The sequence below is a fragment of the Strix uralensis genome, chromosome 1 (assembly GCF_047716275.1).
Source record: "Strix uralensis isolate ZFMK-TIS-50842 chromosome 1, bStrUra1, whole genome shotgun sequence".
Lineage (NCBI taxonomy): Eukaryota > Metazoa > Chordata > Aves > Strigiformes > Strigidae > Strix > Strix uralensis.
This window is the reverse complement of record NC_133972.1, coordinates 65,557,931-65,573,505: the sequence shown is the minus strand read 5'-3', so window position 1 is coordinate 65,573,505 and position 15,575 is coordinate 65,557,931. Positions and strand designations below refer to the sequence as shown.

The 15,575-nt window shown below is 35.9% G+C and overlaps 1 protein-coding gene across 3 annotated transcripts in view; it reads right to left on the bottom strand.

Annotated features, from left to right (window-relative positions):
• Positions 1–10: 10 nt before the first annotated feature.
• WDR48 (WD repeat domain 48) overlaps positions 11–15,575 on the bottom strand; it is a 28,251-nt gene continuing 12,686 nt past the window's right edge. For 2 of the 3 annotated variants that reach the window (XM_074869345.1, XM_074869349.1), the window contains exons 7-19: positions 14,624–14,725; positions 14,030–14,254; positions 12,537–12,611; positions 12,097–12,199; positions 11,695–11,792; positions 9,697–9,804; positions 9,206–9,302; positions 8,322–8,417; positions 6,079–6,184; positions 4,526–4,613; positions 3,878–3,954; positions 2,645–2,837; positions 11–2,015 (exon numbers count right to left, since the gene is read on the bottom strand). In XM_074869345.1, coding sequence (XP_074725446.1) covers positions 1,920–2,015; positions 2,645–2,837; positions 3,878–3,954; positions 4,526–4,613; positions 6,079–6,184; positions 8,322–8,417; positions 9,206–9,302; positions 9,697–9,804; positions 11,695–11,792; positions 12,097–12,199; positions 12,537–12,611; positions 14,030–14,254; positions 14,624–14,725 — 1,464 coding nt within the window. In that variant the 3' untranslated portion in view covers positions 11–1,919. Of the gene's footprint in view, positions 2,016–2,644; positions 2,838–3,877; positions 3,955–4,525; positions 5,779–6,078; positions 6,185–8,321; positions 8,418–9,205; positions 9,303–9,696; positions 9,805–11,694; positions 11,793–12,096; positions 12,200–12,536; positions 12,612–14,029; positions 14,255–14,623; positions 14,726–15,575 lie in introns of those variants that run through there. The other variant, XM_074869357.1, reaches the window with a different exon arrangement.

The window sequence follows — 15,575 nt, the reverse complement described above, 5'->3', positions numbered from 1 at the left end:
AACAGGAAAATATTTTAACTAAAACCTTTTATTCTATACAACTGTGAAACATCATTTACCCTTCTGGCATTGCAGACTCTTCTGTCAATCTTTCCTGAAACTGTGTTTTGGGATGGTTAGAAAGAAAAAAAAGAAGAAAAATTACAACCTTGGCTGATTTCAAACAAAATCACTGGGAGCAATTCCAATGTATACAACGGGACAGCAAGACAGCCAGAAAAAAAACCCAAACAGTGCCTATTGGAACAAGCGTAGACCCTTGCTATTAATAAATACAAGTCAGGACAATTTATCAATAAAAGTTACAGTTCTGTTTAAGCATTTAATTCACAAATATCACTAAAAATGCGCAGTTATAGCACAACTGTGTCAAACTGAGCATACACAGAAATGGGGATTAAAAACTGAAACTGACTCGCAAAAGACAGGGAAAAAGACATGCTAGCTTAGTTTGAACCATATTGTTTAAGCAATGAGTTTATTTAGCTAGGTTAAGAGTGCAGAAGGTAATGATTTGACTATTTTTCCAAATAAAATACGATGAAAAATATTTTACTTTTTGTTTGACCAATACAATCCCAGTAATATAATTTATTGGGACTTTCTTTAGGCCTCAACCTAAACCTTGATAGCAAGATACAGGAAGGGCAAGAGCATATGTCTCCTGAAGAAACTCGAATAATATACTGCCCTTTGAAGGCACTTGTGCTTCTGCTTCAGACAAGAGTCATTTTTACACAATTTCTTTATGAGGATTTGCAATTTGTTCTGGCTACAAATGGTTTTCTGGGACAGCCCCACATTTTCTCACAAAAAGCTGAAATGCCTTTACCCCCTCCCCCCAATAAGTTAAACTCTATAAAAGACTACTATGAGTCTATGACAGTCACAGATTTTTAGAAATAACAGAGAAAAGAAGATCCACATAAATCTATAACAAAAGAACAACTGCATATAAAACTTCAGAAAAGAAGAATAAGTATTTTTATATCATGAATATGAAATCTGCTGAGAAGTTTCTAAAGTTTAACATTAAACATATGAAGTTATTTTCAGAATGGTTTGAAGTTTTAACAAAATGTCACATAGTTTTGGAGCACAGTTACCAAAAATTAGACTAGTGTGTCTCTAGAACACCTAGGACACAGTGCAGGAAGTAGTTATATATATATTTAAAAAAAAAAAAAAATTTCTTTAAGTTGCTGCAGAGCATGTTCACTCTATTATGATGCACAGCATCATTGGACTGACCCTGCTACAATATTTATCTAGTGTTCTTATTCTGCATGTCAACAGCTCTCTAAAGCAACAACTGAGTTGCAGTATTAAAACAAGTCTAATGTTAACCCTTCATTTGCAATTAAATGGGCCAATTCTTTCAAGTACACAATACCTGGTTTCGTTTCCAAATTTCTTTAAGTGGTAGAAATGTTTTGAGTAACCTCAGTGAGTGAGAAATCATCGTAGGAACTTTAATGAATGGAATGTACTAAAAATACCTTATGTGCAGTTCTGAATTATATTGTGAACACAGCGACTAATGTGGCCAAAACTGTTTCATATCAAGCATGAGCAGATGAGGATATTATGTTCTGGAAAAACAAAAGCAAAAAGGAGGAAGCAAAAGTCTGCACTGGATTATCATCAGTTCTCTGTACATCTCACACAACACGAACCACTCAGGGACTTCCCATCTCACTGGCTGAGACTAGGACAGACTTTAGTTTAAGTCATATAGATTTTTTTCCTCTATATTACAGATCTATTAGTCACTTCAATTAAATGTATACTTTCCATCCATACTGAGTCATTAGAAGTCTCATCTACCTTAGGGGTTCAGTGGGCTTCTATAGTACTACTCTTGGAACCAGTACAGTATGGTCAAGTAAATAAGTAACCATTTGGGTCCACCACTCCCTTCACGTTGATTTCTGGCGATAATGAAGCGTCAGATCACCACCACTCTTCCAAATGAAGTGCTTTACAGTTCGAAGGTCCATATTTGGATCCAAAACCTAAACAGTAAAAATTCATCTTTTATTCCACAACTCTGCTAGATTGTCGGAAATTCAAAGATGAAACAGTCTGGTTTTATTGGGTAAAACAATCTTATGGGTGACCTGGCATCAAAGATGAACCATGCAAAGGTTTGGATTTTTCAACTAGCAAGTAAGCCTGACACATTACAAAAAGATTTTAGCAATGTTAATGTATAACTTCATATTATAACCACCTCCTCAATATTTAATCTTCATGCACTTATTAAACTTAATAGACATTTCATGATTTTGGACAAATTTTAAACTTTGCTAGAAATGTAGAATTCAAAACATTCAAAAAATGCTAGAAATGGAACTCTATGGAATTGTATTAAGTCCATTTGTTGAGAATGAGTAAGTAATCCTATAAAGGCTACTAGTCAGACCAAATTAAACAGGCATACTATATAAGTTCTTTCATCTGGCAACCTGCAGCTGCCCGAACTTGTCTCAGCAGTAAGTTAAAATGATGTCAAAACACGTACTTAGTTTTAAAGGTAACAGATAGTCTATAGCATATTTCAAGCTCGGTATTCAGAAATTCACAACTGATTCATTGCTAGACATTGGTCTTGTTCACAGGCTAAAACGCCCAAGTAACTTACCTGGTCCTGGCACAGAAGTTCGATCTTCTCCTCTGCTAGCACAGCAATGTCCTCCTCTTTTTCTTGTTCTCCTGCTTTTTCATTATTGGAAGAGCTAGTTGTCTGAGACTCATTATCCAAGTTTATGATTTTCTCATACACATGTTCCATGACTTTTCTCACCTGAAGCATATCACTTGCTGACAGTCGGTCTCTATATAAGGAAAGTGAAGTTTGTCAGGAAAAAACTTGAGAAACTGTATTTCGTATCTTCACAATACCTTAATCTGTAGCAAACTATGCAAGTACACAGATAAGCTCTTTATAAATTTAATAGTAAATTATCAGGATCATCCAGAATACCATAATCATAACAGCTATTTATCCAAAGAAAGACTCACACAGGAAAAGGGACTCATAAAAGTGGCAAAATATTCAAAAGACTGGATTAAAATCAAACCTTAGATGAAGAGTATTGTACACAACCCTCATTCTTTCAGTAAAAAAGGGTTTAATCAGAGAAAGACAGAGGATATGGAGTAATAAAAGAGGTAAGCCAGAACATGCTGTTCACCCTACTACATTAACAGTAGGGCATTCTAAAGTAATGAGCAACAGCAGTTTTTCCACAAAGTACACAAAAAGCCTATCAAGCTCCTCTATTACAAATTGTCTCTGATGTGAAGAATTCAATAAGACTTAGAGGAACTAGACATTTGTGGAAAACACCAAAAATTGTTGCATATAAATGGTAGACATACTATCTATGATACTGACTTCCTATCTGAGGACCTGCATTGATTTCTAACCTATAGAGCTCCCAGTTACAGCTAATGCAATAGGCAGACCATCTTGCATTCCCTACTGTCAGGTTTTCTGACTTTTCCTTTTAAAAAGCTAATATTCATCACTGTTAGCAATAGGAAACATAAAACTATGGTTCTGAACAGTGTAACAGTGTTCCTCTGTTTTCTGATTAAATACCACAAAAGAAAGTCTAATTTCAGTAGTTAGTTCTTGGACATTTTCTAGCATAAACTTAAGCAACTGCCCACTAAACCCAAAATAAATCTAACCTACAGTTCTTTCAAATATTCTGATATAATTTAATGCTTCAGAGCGATGCTGCTTAAATGACTAGAAACTTTTACATATTTATCAAGCACAATACAATTCTATGGCAAAACAGTTTGGGTTTTTTTGAGCTTGAAATTCTCTTTCTGCAGTTTTGAGATTCGAATATGCATTACTTACTTTTTTAGAGTTTTTGCCCCTGATGATGAATGAGGTTGGAGGTAGAAGGGAATCTTATTGAATTTGGGCATATTTTTCTAGAAGGAAACAAATTTGAAAAGTGTTAATTTAGGATGAACTGTTATCAGCTCCTATTTCTACCAGCTGGTATGTGAAGTATATTCAGCTTTTAATTATCAAAAAACTAAGAGAGATTCTTAATCAACATAACCACCACAGCCAACTTCCCAATTACCCACACTGCTGAGATGCTTCAATTTAGATGATGCACATATCATCTAGCTTTTGAATATAAATTATCATTTATTTCAAAGAAAATTAGATAGCGTCAGAAGACTGCAGCAATATGAAGAGCATTGTCTGTTCCTGAGCTCCGCAACTGAAAAGGATATCAATTATGCACAGTGCTTTGAATTCTTTTTCTAAGACTGTCAAAATAAAGTGAGACAAATACCTTAACTGGACACATCAAAAAACAATCTCAAAAGATCTTGAATACAGACATTGAGACCACTTATTTTAAATACAAACAGAGCAAAAATTTTAAATGTCATTTCAGATCCTGTACAGTTAAAAAAAAAAAATTGTAGTTCACCTTCAAAAAAAAACCCCCACACCAAAAAAGCAAACTCTGTATACAATACTTACATCCACAGTGATGTCAATTACCCATTGTGGCACAGTTTCATTAAGAAGCATAGATTCAGTTTCACCACCTGAATCCCGACATAATAACCTAAGACATACAGAAATAACCTTTGTAAATGAAAACAATTGTAATGTGCATTAGAAAGCTTTCAGGAGAGGACCTGCCCTTTTAATGGGCTGGGAGCTTGAACTTGGTCAACTGACCCTTCACATCATCAAAGTTATTGGGGCAGTGATCACGTATTTTCTGTAAAGACCAGAAAAAGCAGCTGCAGGAGAAGACAGATCCCTAGAGCAGAAACAGGGAGAAGTATCTCAGGGGACTATAGGCTATGGCATAGAGAAATTAAAAAAACTACTTGGTTCATGGATTGCGTATGTTTGTGTGTTGAAGTACAAAACAGTCAGGAGAAGGGGAAAGGCACCTGGCATAAACCAATTCTCTTCTGCTTGGGAAAAAAGAACTTTGCACGTAAAGCGCCTGCTAACCCTCACCAAATGGAAAGAATAAAACCAATTTTGAGAAATGCACATATACAATGGTGCAACAAAGCCATATATAATTTTATAAATTCCAATTAAGAATTTTGTCAGAGTCCTGCAAGCCACCTTTTAGGCCTAATAAGCATGGCTTGCTCCCTCCAATGGTGTCTTTTCAGTGTTCTCTTGAGAACAAACTGTATAAGATGTTAAGATCCACCAGTACAGAATGGATGCAAATATTAAGCCCCAGCTACAATGTAAAAACATTGATGCTGCAGAAAAAAACCAAACAGTTTTCAAAGCCAAAAAAGGCTACCGTGTGTTTTACTGACCAATTCATGGACTGAAAGATACATAGTTTTTGGGCCTATTCAGCCTGGAAAACAAAGCAACAAATCAAACATCCTCCAGCCCTCAAATTTTACAATCCACTATGTCAGTAAATATTAAATGTTTCACGGTATTTGAAAGCTTGGCATTTGTGTTGCAGCATGATTAAACTGTCTCTGACATATCATATATCACAGTTAGGCTTTACAATGTAGAATGAAAAGAAATAGAAGGATAATCAGTATATACACATTACAATACAGAACCTGTGCTCCTACCTGCCAGAGCTTAGGACATTCTAATGGGTCACCAGCTATAATTCTGGGAGCAGAAACCAACTCTCTAGTGAGTAGTACCTCCTGAGTCATTAATTCTCCAAGACCAGCACAACAGACCCATATGAGAAGTTCCTCAAGAATCTAAAGTAGCACAATTTCATTCTAAAACAAAGTTCAGTTAATCAGTTCACAGGAAGAGGGCACGCAAAAAGCTATGACGTACAACTAAGAACAATATACATCTCTTACTGTTGTAAAACCCCCACACCTTGTTGATGTTCAAACTCACATACTCAGTTGGACAATGTAAAATTATCATTAACAGCTGCTTATTTTGCCTCTCAAGGGCATGTCTTGAATGTACAGTACAGAACAGATGCAAGTATTACATTTTGATAACATTTCTGCTTGCACAAAGGAAGTGATTGTTTAGCCTCTGAATTTACACTGTTGAGTTTATACCTGAACAAAGTGCGTCCTCCAGCCTCACCAAAAATAACTGGTGTATGTGGCGGCACTTGAAAGTATCCATTTCCTTTCTGGACTCTGTTCTCCTGCTCACCATTCACTGTTGGAAGAAATATACGTAACAGTGAATCTGCATGAGGCCTTAAAATTGGGTATACGTAGACCAAAAGGTGTCTTTTCCACCTACAGCTAACGTGTTTCATAAACTAACAAAATCATAAGCTTCATAAAAACCCAAGAAAATCCCCATTTCCAACACACAGCAAGTATATAAAAGGGAACACTAGAGAGTAATTAGATCAATAGAGGTTTGTGGAAGGCCTATTTCAAAAGCCTTTGAGAAAAGGGAAATAGTGCTCATGAGCAAAAATCTGAATACTAGTTTTCTCCAGTTCCTTAACAGAATTCTGAGGATTTGTCAAACTGAACAATACTAATATTAGAAATCAACTAAAGAGATTCCACTGAGACAAGACTATTTTTCCCCTCTACACTGACAGTACAGAACTCTGAAGCTTGTTAGCTTTGCTCTTCTACCTGGATTTGCCAGATGTCAAAATACTGTACTAGTAAAGCTTGGACTCACATTTCCTTGAAGTTACTGCATTCTAAATTCGCTTTATTTTTAGCTAGTTATAGCAGTACGGTCTTCAAACACTGAAGAACCTGATTCCACCTCAGATGGATAGAATAAGATTAAAGAAAAATCCGCATTATTTATGTGCCTCTTGAACAGTGCAGCTCCTAGTCAGTCTGGTATCTTGAAACACAATACAGAAGTATTTAGATGCCTTCCTTTCACTTGGGAAAGATCATCTTGATTACATTGCAGCATCTAATTACTGTACTTGAACATCATAGTGAATTCAAGCAACATAAGAAATTTAAATGGCATAGTCTCATGAGATGAAGAATTTCTTTAGCTTTCTGACCAGTAACACAGGTAGTAAAAGAAAGCTCAAAAATTGTACCAAGCAAAGAAACCAAAAAGAAAACATATTCTCTATTAGCAGGGATTAATATAATACTGGTTAGAGCAAGTGAAAAAATCCTATAGTTTGAAAGATTTCTTCGTAACAGTTCTGTTAACAATTGAAAGAAACAACACTGCATATATATATATATGTATATTTAAGTTCTTGTCTCTTTACACAAATTCAGTGTTCAACAGGGACACTAGTCACTGTTCAGTGTCAGTTTCTTAATTGTTACTTTCAAAAGGGAAAATTAAGACTGATTCTAAACATTCCACTAATCCACATCTATTCACAGAAATAATTAGTGCAGCATCAGTGTTCCGACAATACAAAAGCCCAAGTTACACTTCTCATATACTGGTCGGCTCTTAAGCTGCAGACTGCCAATATGCAGAAGTATAAGAATCAGCAACTTTATCCGAAAAAGCCTGCCAAGTGCTGTAACCCTCCATAGAGGTCATTTTTGAAAGAAGGAAGTAGCTAACTCTTGGCACAATCTTCATCATAAAATGACAACATATTGCTGAATTCCTTAATTGCATTATCTGTAGAAAGTAATTTCTTAATTGCCAAAGACAAAACTTTTCAGTGAACTCTGATATGGGTTGAATTGATTTCAAAATAATCCACAAATTTAGGAGTTATACACTCTCTTTTATTCTCACAAATTCAGCCACTATCTCACATTTTACATAGCTGTGCTTTTTATTTCATGCCTGATTAATTTAGGATTATTACCTTAAAACACCACTCTAAGATGGTTTTCTATAGACCTACACCATGTATTATTCTAATAGCCATTGAATATATCTTTTCCTAATAAATCTTTCTTTTAGTTTATATTGTTTTTCATACCTAGAAATAAATTGGAATTATGTCAAGAGAATACTGGCTAATGTTAAATAACTGAACTATTGCTCTTCAATGTCATTATCTAGGCTGTTTCTTTTCCAAGTCAAGCCTTAGTTTTGCCAGTAATTGTTTTTCATCAAGGCATCATGTTTCTGTAACCTCAGAATCACCTATTCACCTCCTTTTTTATGGACTGGAGTTTTTAATATTTTTGCTGATACTTTCAGAAGAAAGCTACTCCAGATTTTGGTGTAAAGCAAATTTAAAAGCATTAAAAAAACATTAGTCCATAATGCATGCAGACACGTATAAGACAGCAAGTGAAGTTTTAGCTGTTGAAGAAACAGAAATAATAACAAACAGAATGTATGAGCAAATCCTAAAAAAGGAAAATATTAAAATACTAACCATGATTTATTTCATTTTCTTCTTCATCCATTGGATTGATATGTGTTCTAGGCCAATACTCCAGAAGTGCTTGTAGCAGAAGCCCTCCAAGGTTTACTGTCAAGACATAGCAAGGTAGAACTACATAGAATCATAGACTGGTTTGGGTTGAAAGGGACCTTAAAGATCACTAGTTCCAACCCCGCTGCCATGGGCAGGGACACCTTCCACTAGACCAGTTGCTCAAAGCCCCGTCCAACCTGGCCTTGGGCAGCCACAGCTGTTCTGGGCAACCTGTTCCAGTGTCTCACCACCCTCACATTGAGGAATTTGTTCCTTATATCTATCTAATCTAAATCTACCCTCTTTCAGTTTAAAACCATTATGCCTCATCCTATCACTACACTCCCTTCAGTTACGCAAAAACTGTTGCCATCTATTCTACATTTGATCCACAGCTGAAAACTTTCTAAAAGTTTGAGTAGTTCTGTTCCCAAACCAAACTCTTTATGGGCACAGAAATCTACTTATCATAATCTCAGAGATATACATTGCAATCTTTCAGAAAAAGCTGGTTTTAGAATCACTACTGTTGGACCACTCACATGCTGTAACGTTCTCTAGATTAGGTAATGGTTCTGAGATTATGAATATTATTTTTTCCCTTTTGCTTCTTGAAGGTTTAAAACTAAGTTAAATGGAAAACCTGAACATGACTGGAATGTTTCACAAAAAAGCAAACATTTTCATTGCAGAATTCTCTGCAGAGTTTAGTCCCAAGAAAACAAGCCCTAAAATCCAACCAGCTACTGACATATGTGGCACTGGAATATTTTGAAACATAAATACTGGAATTTATTCTGCTTTTTTGTCTCAATAAAACACTAATATTAGTTAAAACTTACATTTTGGATCAGAACCATCTGGACTGCTAAATCCAGCATCCTTTGCTGAAACCCAGGCTGCAAAGCAGTCACTTTCATCCAAAGTAATTGTCAACATCTGTTGAAAAAAGATCACCAGGAAGAAGAATACAATAGTTGGTTTGTATTCAACAAGTCTATAAATTTATTTTGTTTACACTTAGCTGGGAATACAAACCAAAGAATTTCTAAATGCATGATAGCATACTTTGTTTACCAAATGGTATTAATTCATAATTGATATTGGTGGACTTAAAATGACGATACCATGAGGAAGAAAACTTCAAAAACTGTTACTCAGATTACTAAGAACTGAGTTAAAATTTGGTTTGCTTCAAAATAAATATAACCCATCACAGAAATTATGATTGTTCTTCAAAAGTTTTAACACACTAAAACCTTTCTGAACAAACAGTACATGAAAATGTATGAAACATGACCTTAGAACAACAGATTTAGGAGTTGTATCTCACCCCAGTTTTCAAGTCTACCGAGAACCAGTTTGGCACGTACACCATTTTAAATCTCTTTTTAATTTCTTCTTCAAAATCTACTTTCCCAAGGTCTTCAACTTTGCATGCCTGTACACCAAAAGAAACACACAAGTTTTAGAATTCTGGTATTGAGGCATATCAACACCTCAAAGCTTTTACTTGGCTTTCATATAGACTTGGAATGAGTACGGCTTACGATTTCTCCACGAGTACTGCAGTCCAGAAACACACAAGTTAAAGGTTCAAATTTTTCTCAAAAAATTGAACAATGGTTTATGTGGTAAGTATTTTTATTTATTTATTTTTTTTTTTCTGAGGTAGTGGCATTAAGCCAAGTGGAGAGGTATGGATGTATTACTTAACATTAAACAAACACATTATCCCTATCACCAAGTAGATAGCTCTCTTCTAACATCCTCTATCATTCTTCTTCCCATCAGTACCAATATTTCAGTACAATTCTTCAAACACCAACATTTGCTGCAAATCCAGCAATAAATTCAACTCACCTACTGCAATGGGAACAGCAGTGAGTGAATTTGTGTGCAGATTCTTTTTTCCTGTTTATCTGTTTTATTTTATACTTTTATTTTTAAAGGTCCCCAAGTAAGTCCGTTAACATCCAAATTCTTGTAATCCACTTGCAGAGTCGTCCTGAAACCTGAAATGTGCTTTAAGCAAACTCTTAAGGACTGTAACCTTGCAAAGCTTATTTCCTCAAAATCCACGAAAAGTTAGAGGAAGCAAAGTGTAGCTTTGTGTAGTGTACCTGTAGCATAGCTACAGGTAAGAAGACCTCCCTCTGTTCTTCCAGGATTCTCAGTAAAGAGTCTCAGCTTTAGAGTGCAGTGATCCTACGCATAAGATGACACTTCGACCTGGCAAGTAATGCCATCACTAAAGTGAATACGTATTTAAACATATCTAAGAGATGCTTCTGAAAGCCTTACTAACAAAAGAGAAGAAGAATTGAATGAACGTACAAATTAACATTAGGATTTGACTTTGGTCCCAAGATCTAACACTGTACTTAAATATATACCAACTGTAAACTGAAAGAAAGAAAAGCTATTCACTTTTCCACAAAAGTCATCTAGATAATTTTTAGTACAAATCTACATTCTCCAATTTAATTCCCTTCTTCCTCACTTTGGTCAGCAACTCAGGAAGTTAGATGAGTGCGCCTTAATTCATTACTGAATCTTTGCTAGAGCACTGCATAGTTCTAGATGAAAAAAAGATTTAGAATTTCAAACAGGATTTTGCAAGAGAAGAAAATGCTGACCATCTCACTGATCTGGGATTTCAGTCCTTTCTCTCTGCACTTTTCCCTCCTCTGACCAATCACTGGATAAATCAAGATAAAGAAATGCCACGTCAGGTCTCTCTTCTCACAGGAGCAAGTATCTCTAGGTGGGAGCCATACTTCCTTCTGCTAACTTTCCTTTGAGTCCTGCCTTCCTGCCTGCTATCTTGACAACTAACAAGGGATGTGGTGAGTTCACGCTCCCAGAATAATCCACAGACTAGTCAACATACTCGCTTGGGATCTGTGGGTTTGTAGCCGGACCTGAAGCACAGGTTTCTCTTTTGCAGGCTAAGCTTCCTTACGCTATTCCATACAGCATCAGGCAGACATGCCCGTGGACCTCTACAAGCCCTCTCTGAAACAAAACCCAATCAAAACAAAATTAGTATTTTCAGAAGAAAATTCAAGGGTCTGAATTTCACGTGAATGAAGATGTCAATACTTCACTGAATTCAGGTGAATGAAGATGTCAGCCTTATGTTAGGCAAAGATACAGAAAAGCTCAGAAATGGCCCCTCCTCCAAAGCAATCTTTGCATTATGTCTTGGGACAGAAAGATGACTTACTTTCTACCATAGGAATCTCACACACTAAGAAAAATATATTAAAAAGGTACAAAATAATCAGTCATCCAACAACAGACGCTTAATCCAAAATTATATACTTACCTTCAAGACATCCCAGTATGCCACATTATTATTTGTGTCTTTGGTTAATATGTGTCTCTTGTCGTTAAGAATGTGGCACTGAATAATACTAGCACCCCCTAGCAAACAAACAAGAATTAAGGTCACTACAGTGATTTTTTTTCTAATATTACCTTAAATTAAACTGTATAACACGACATGTGATTGTTCTTTGGTTTCACTAGTTTATGTAAGGTGTGGACAACACCAAGGTATAAATGCTATTTTAACTGTAATTAACACTAGACAGACAATAATCACATTGTCTTTGTTTTGGTTGAAGTCATAGTATCAAGTACCTAAACATGTGAGCCAGTCTTAAAGATTTACCATTTCTGCTAATGTAACAGATTTTATAAGGTACTCTGGAAAACAGCTGTTTACCTTTTATAACTTGGTCAGGCTGCGTACACAGGGGTGGTATAGGATTGGTACAATCATTATCATAATCTCCAGATGCTCTAAAATTATGGATTCCCTTCAAAGTCTAAAGAAAGAAACAAAATAATGACACATTCATAATAATCTATAAACTTTGCTTTTATCTGTAACAACTGCTGCTATTTAGATGTTAACTGTCCAGTTTCAAGTAAGATAATTTATTTCTGAAGTGGCATAAATAGATGGCAAATGAAGCAATTCAAAGCTGAATGTCTTTTGGTTAATTTCAATATTAGCATTTTATGATTTTTTTTAAAGGAAGCTTACAGATCATAGCAAGTCAACAGTCAAACTGCAAGCAACAGTCCAACAGTTCCCAAACCAAGACTGCAAATCCCATGACTACTTAATTGAGTTCACAGAGTGTAAAATATATAACTTACCCATTTATTCACAGAGGATTTAGTTGTTGCGACCCAAAGTGCTGGAGGAGGATCAGCTGATCTATCAAGTTCCATCTAAATAATGAAACCACAGACATTTTCAGGCACGCTTAACTTACATTTTCCTTTGTTCAATTAATATTTGCTCTGTGCAGACCTGCTCCCATACTTGGATGTATCTCAGAAACAGCACTACTTTCAGTTTACTAAAGAAATACAAAGTTTAAATGAAAAATAACTAAGCTGCAATTTTTGAAACTCGAGAGAAATTGTTTCAAATATTCAACAATTAAATTCTGGACTTGTACAATAGTAGATGCAGTGTGTCTAAAGACCCAGTACTTAAAGTTGCTTCTAGCATGATGCAATCTTGTTTAATAGACAGTTTGATAAGTAGAATGTTTTCTGAATTACTTTGCATTCAGATACTTCACGTGGTTAAAAAGGGAATGTAAGAAGGTCTGTACTAATTAAAAAGCAGAACTTTATATGTTTGTCTTTGCTGTTAGATTTCTTGGACAATAACAAATCAACGTAGCTAAGATATTAGAGACTCCTTCTGATCTTCGTACAGCTGACCATAGCTTTCGTTTTCCATTTTGAACTGAAATTTCCCAGATTCTGACTTTTTCAAAACTACATTAATATATCCAGGATTTTATCTGAACATACTAAGCCAGAGTTCACCAACAAGGAAAGCTGGATTGCTTATATACTGGTATCTGTTTCAATCTCATATACACCTACATGTTCCAAGGTCATGCCATCTAGAGTTAGAGAGGGAAAAAAAAAAAAATCCAACAAGCAGCCTCTTCAAAAGACTCAAGACTTGTGCATGCAGTTTTCTCCAGCTAAGAAAACATCATGTTTAGGTGTTCAAAAAACCCACGATAAATTTTACTCCTGGTTCCCATAAGTGTACATATTCTAACATATGAGCAACATATTCTAACACAGTCCTGTGCATGTATATTGCTGCTAGGAAACATTCATTTTTGTCTAAAGCCTTGGCAATGCTGGATTAGTTTCTTAAAACTGTACTAGTCTGGTAAAACCAACTTTTCATGTCTGAAGCATATTCAGTTTCAGTAATATTTGAATTTGCATACTTTGAGTAGCTGCCAGGCATTTATCTTCTTCAGACAATTACATTTCAGATGTAATTTAGGAGACAAAGCCAATATACTGAAGATGTGGTGTAGTAAACACTTGTTACTCAATGTGCATTCTTCTATCAACTCATACTTCAAGCCACTACTCCATCAGACAACACACAATACAATTACACTTTTATACTGTGAGGGTGACCGAGCACAGGCACAGGTTGCCCACAGGGATTGTGAGGTCTCTATCCTTGGAGATATTCAAAAGCCATGGTCCTGGGCAATTGGCTCTAGGTGACCCTGATTGAGCAGAAGGGGTGGACCAGATGACCTCCAGAGGTCCCTTCCAACCTCAAGTGTCCTGTGATTCTCTGAATTAAACTCAATTACCTTAAGAACTGGTGCCTTTTCTTCACAGATAAGCACACGGATATCAGGATTTCGTAAATCTGTACAATAAATCTTTCTGTCTCTTCCTCCTGAGTAAACATGAGTGAAGGCTTCATTGACCTGAAGAGCCCAAACACCTTCATCATGGACTCGATATGTGGCTATACATCTCTGCTGCCCAAGGGACCACAGGCGGATAGTCCCATCAGAGCTACCTGAAAGACACTGAGCAACAACCATCATACTTAAATCAAACAGGTATTTAAGTCTTTTAAAATATTTTTTCCATAAAGAGCTTTCATAATTCTTATGGTTATATTTTTCCATTAAGACGGTGCTAAACAAAGACTGGCGGTTAACAACTCTAGTCACAATTTCCAGACATTTTATGCAAACCACCCCCTCCACACCTAGATGGACCAGTAAGAAAACAGAGCTTTCACCCACTAGCCTCCCTCTCTTAATCACTAAATATCAGTAAAATACTTGTTAAGCTACCTTCTGTAATCTATGACATAAAATAATTATATTGAAGAAGATTAATGACATTTCTGCATTCAGTAAAATGCTTTTGTCTCAAGTTAAAGCACATACCTGGGTGCCATCTCTGTTCAATAACAAAGCTTTTACATTGTCCGTGTGCCCTTTGAGTTTCATTAGTTTTGCACAAGTTCTTGGATCCCACACTCTTAGAACCTACATAAATAGACATTGGATAACTGGCATTAACATCATTCTTCCCACCAATGCATTTTCTCTACAGAAAACTAAGCCTTTATTCATAAAATTGACCCTTATTCTGAACACGCAGACATCCATCACTGAAAAATGTACTTCATTAGAACAAGATAGACGTAACTAGATCTTATGCACCTCTAATAATCAGATGTGATTTTCTTCGCTTGATTTTAATTTCATTTGTTCTGTCTTGTTCTGTCTTCTTAAGAAATTAAAGAATGGAAGTGACTGGAAAGAGGACAGTGTGATGTGGGTAAAAAGATTCCGAGAATCATCTTGGACACTTCCCTGGTGTATCCTATTTTTACATTAACTTGGAAAAAAAACTCTCTCAAGGTTAGATTAGGTAAAAAAGCAACTTGCAGGGGACTTTAGGCTGTTTCACCTTCCTTTGCAACAAAGAGCACGGGCTATCTCTTGGAGACACTTGAACTTTATTAGCTCACTTCATTTCTTACATCCAGCAGAGGTCTTACAAATTGCTGCTACCACTCCTTTTTTACCTGTGGCAACTGCTTCAGTTTTTATAATCATCTGAGTAATGTGTCCCCAAAATCACAGCTCTTGCTGTGAAATGTAATGATCTCTGATAGAGGGTTACACAAGATGATCTCATTGCCTCTTCTGTGTGTTAAAGCTATATGGATCTATACATCTTCAGACTGAGCCACGTATTTGTATCCTACACTTACACTCCCACTTAAAAACAGTGTCTATTCTCACTATTAAAAACACAAAATCTGCTACAGACTTGACATTGAAAATGAATAAAATTGGCTCTTTATACTAAACTTTGAACTGAAGTGGA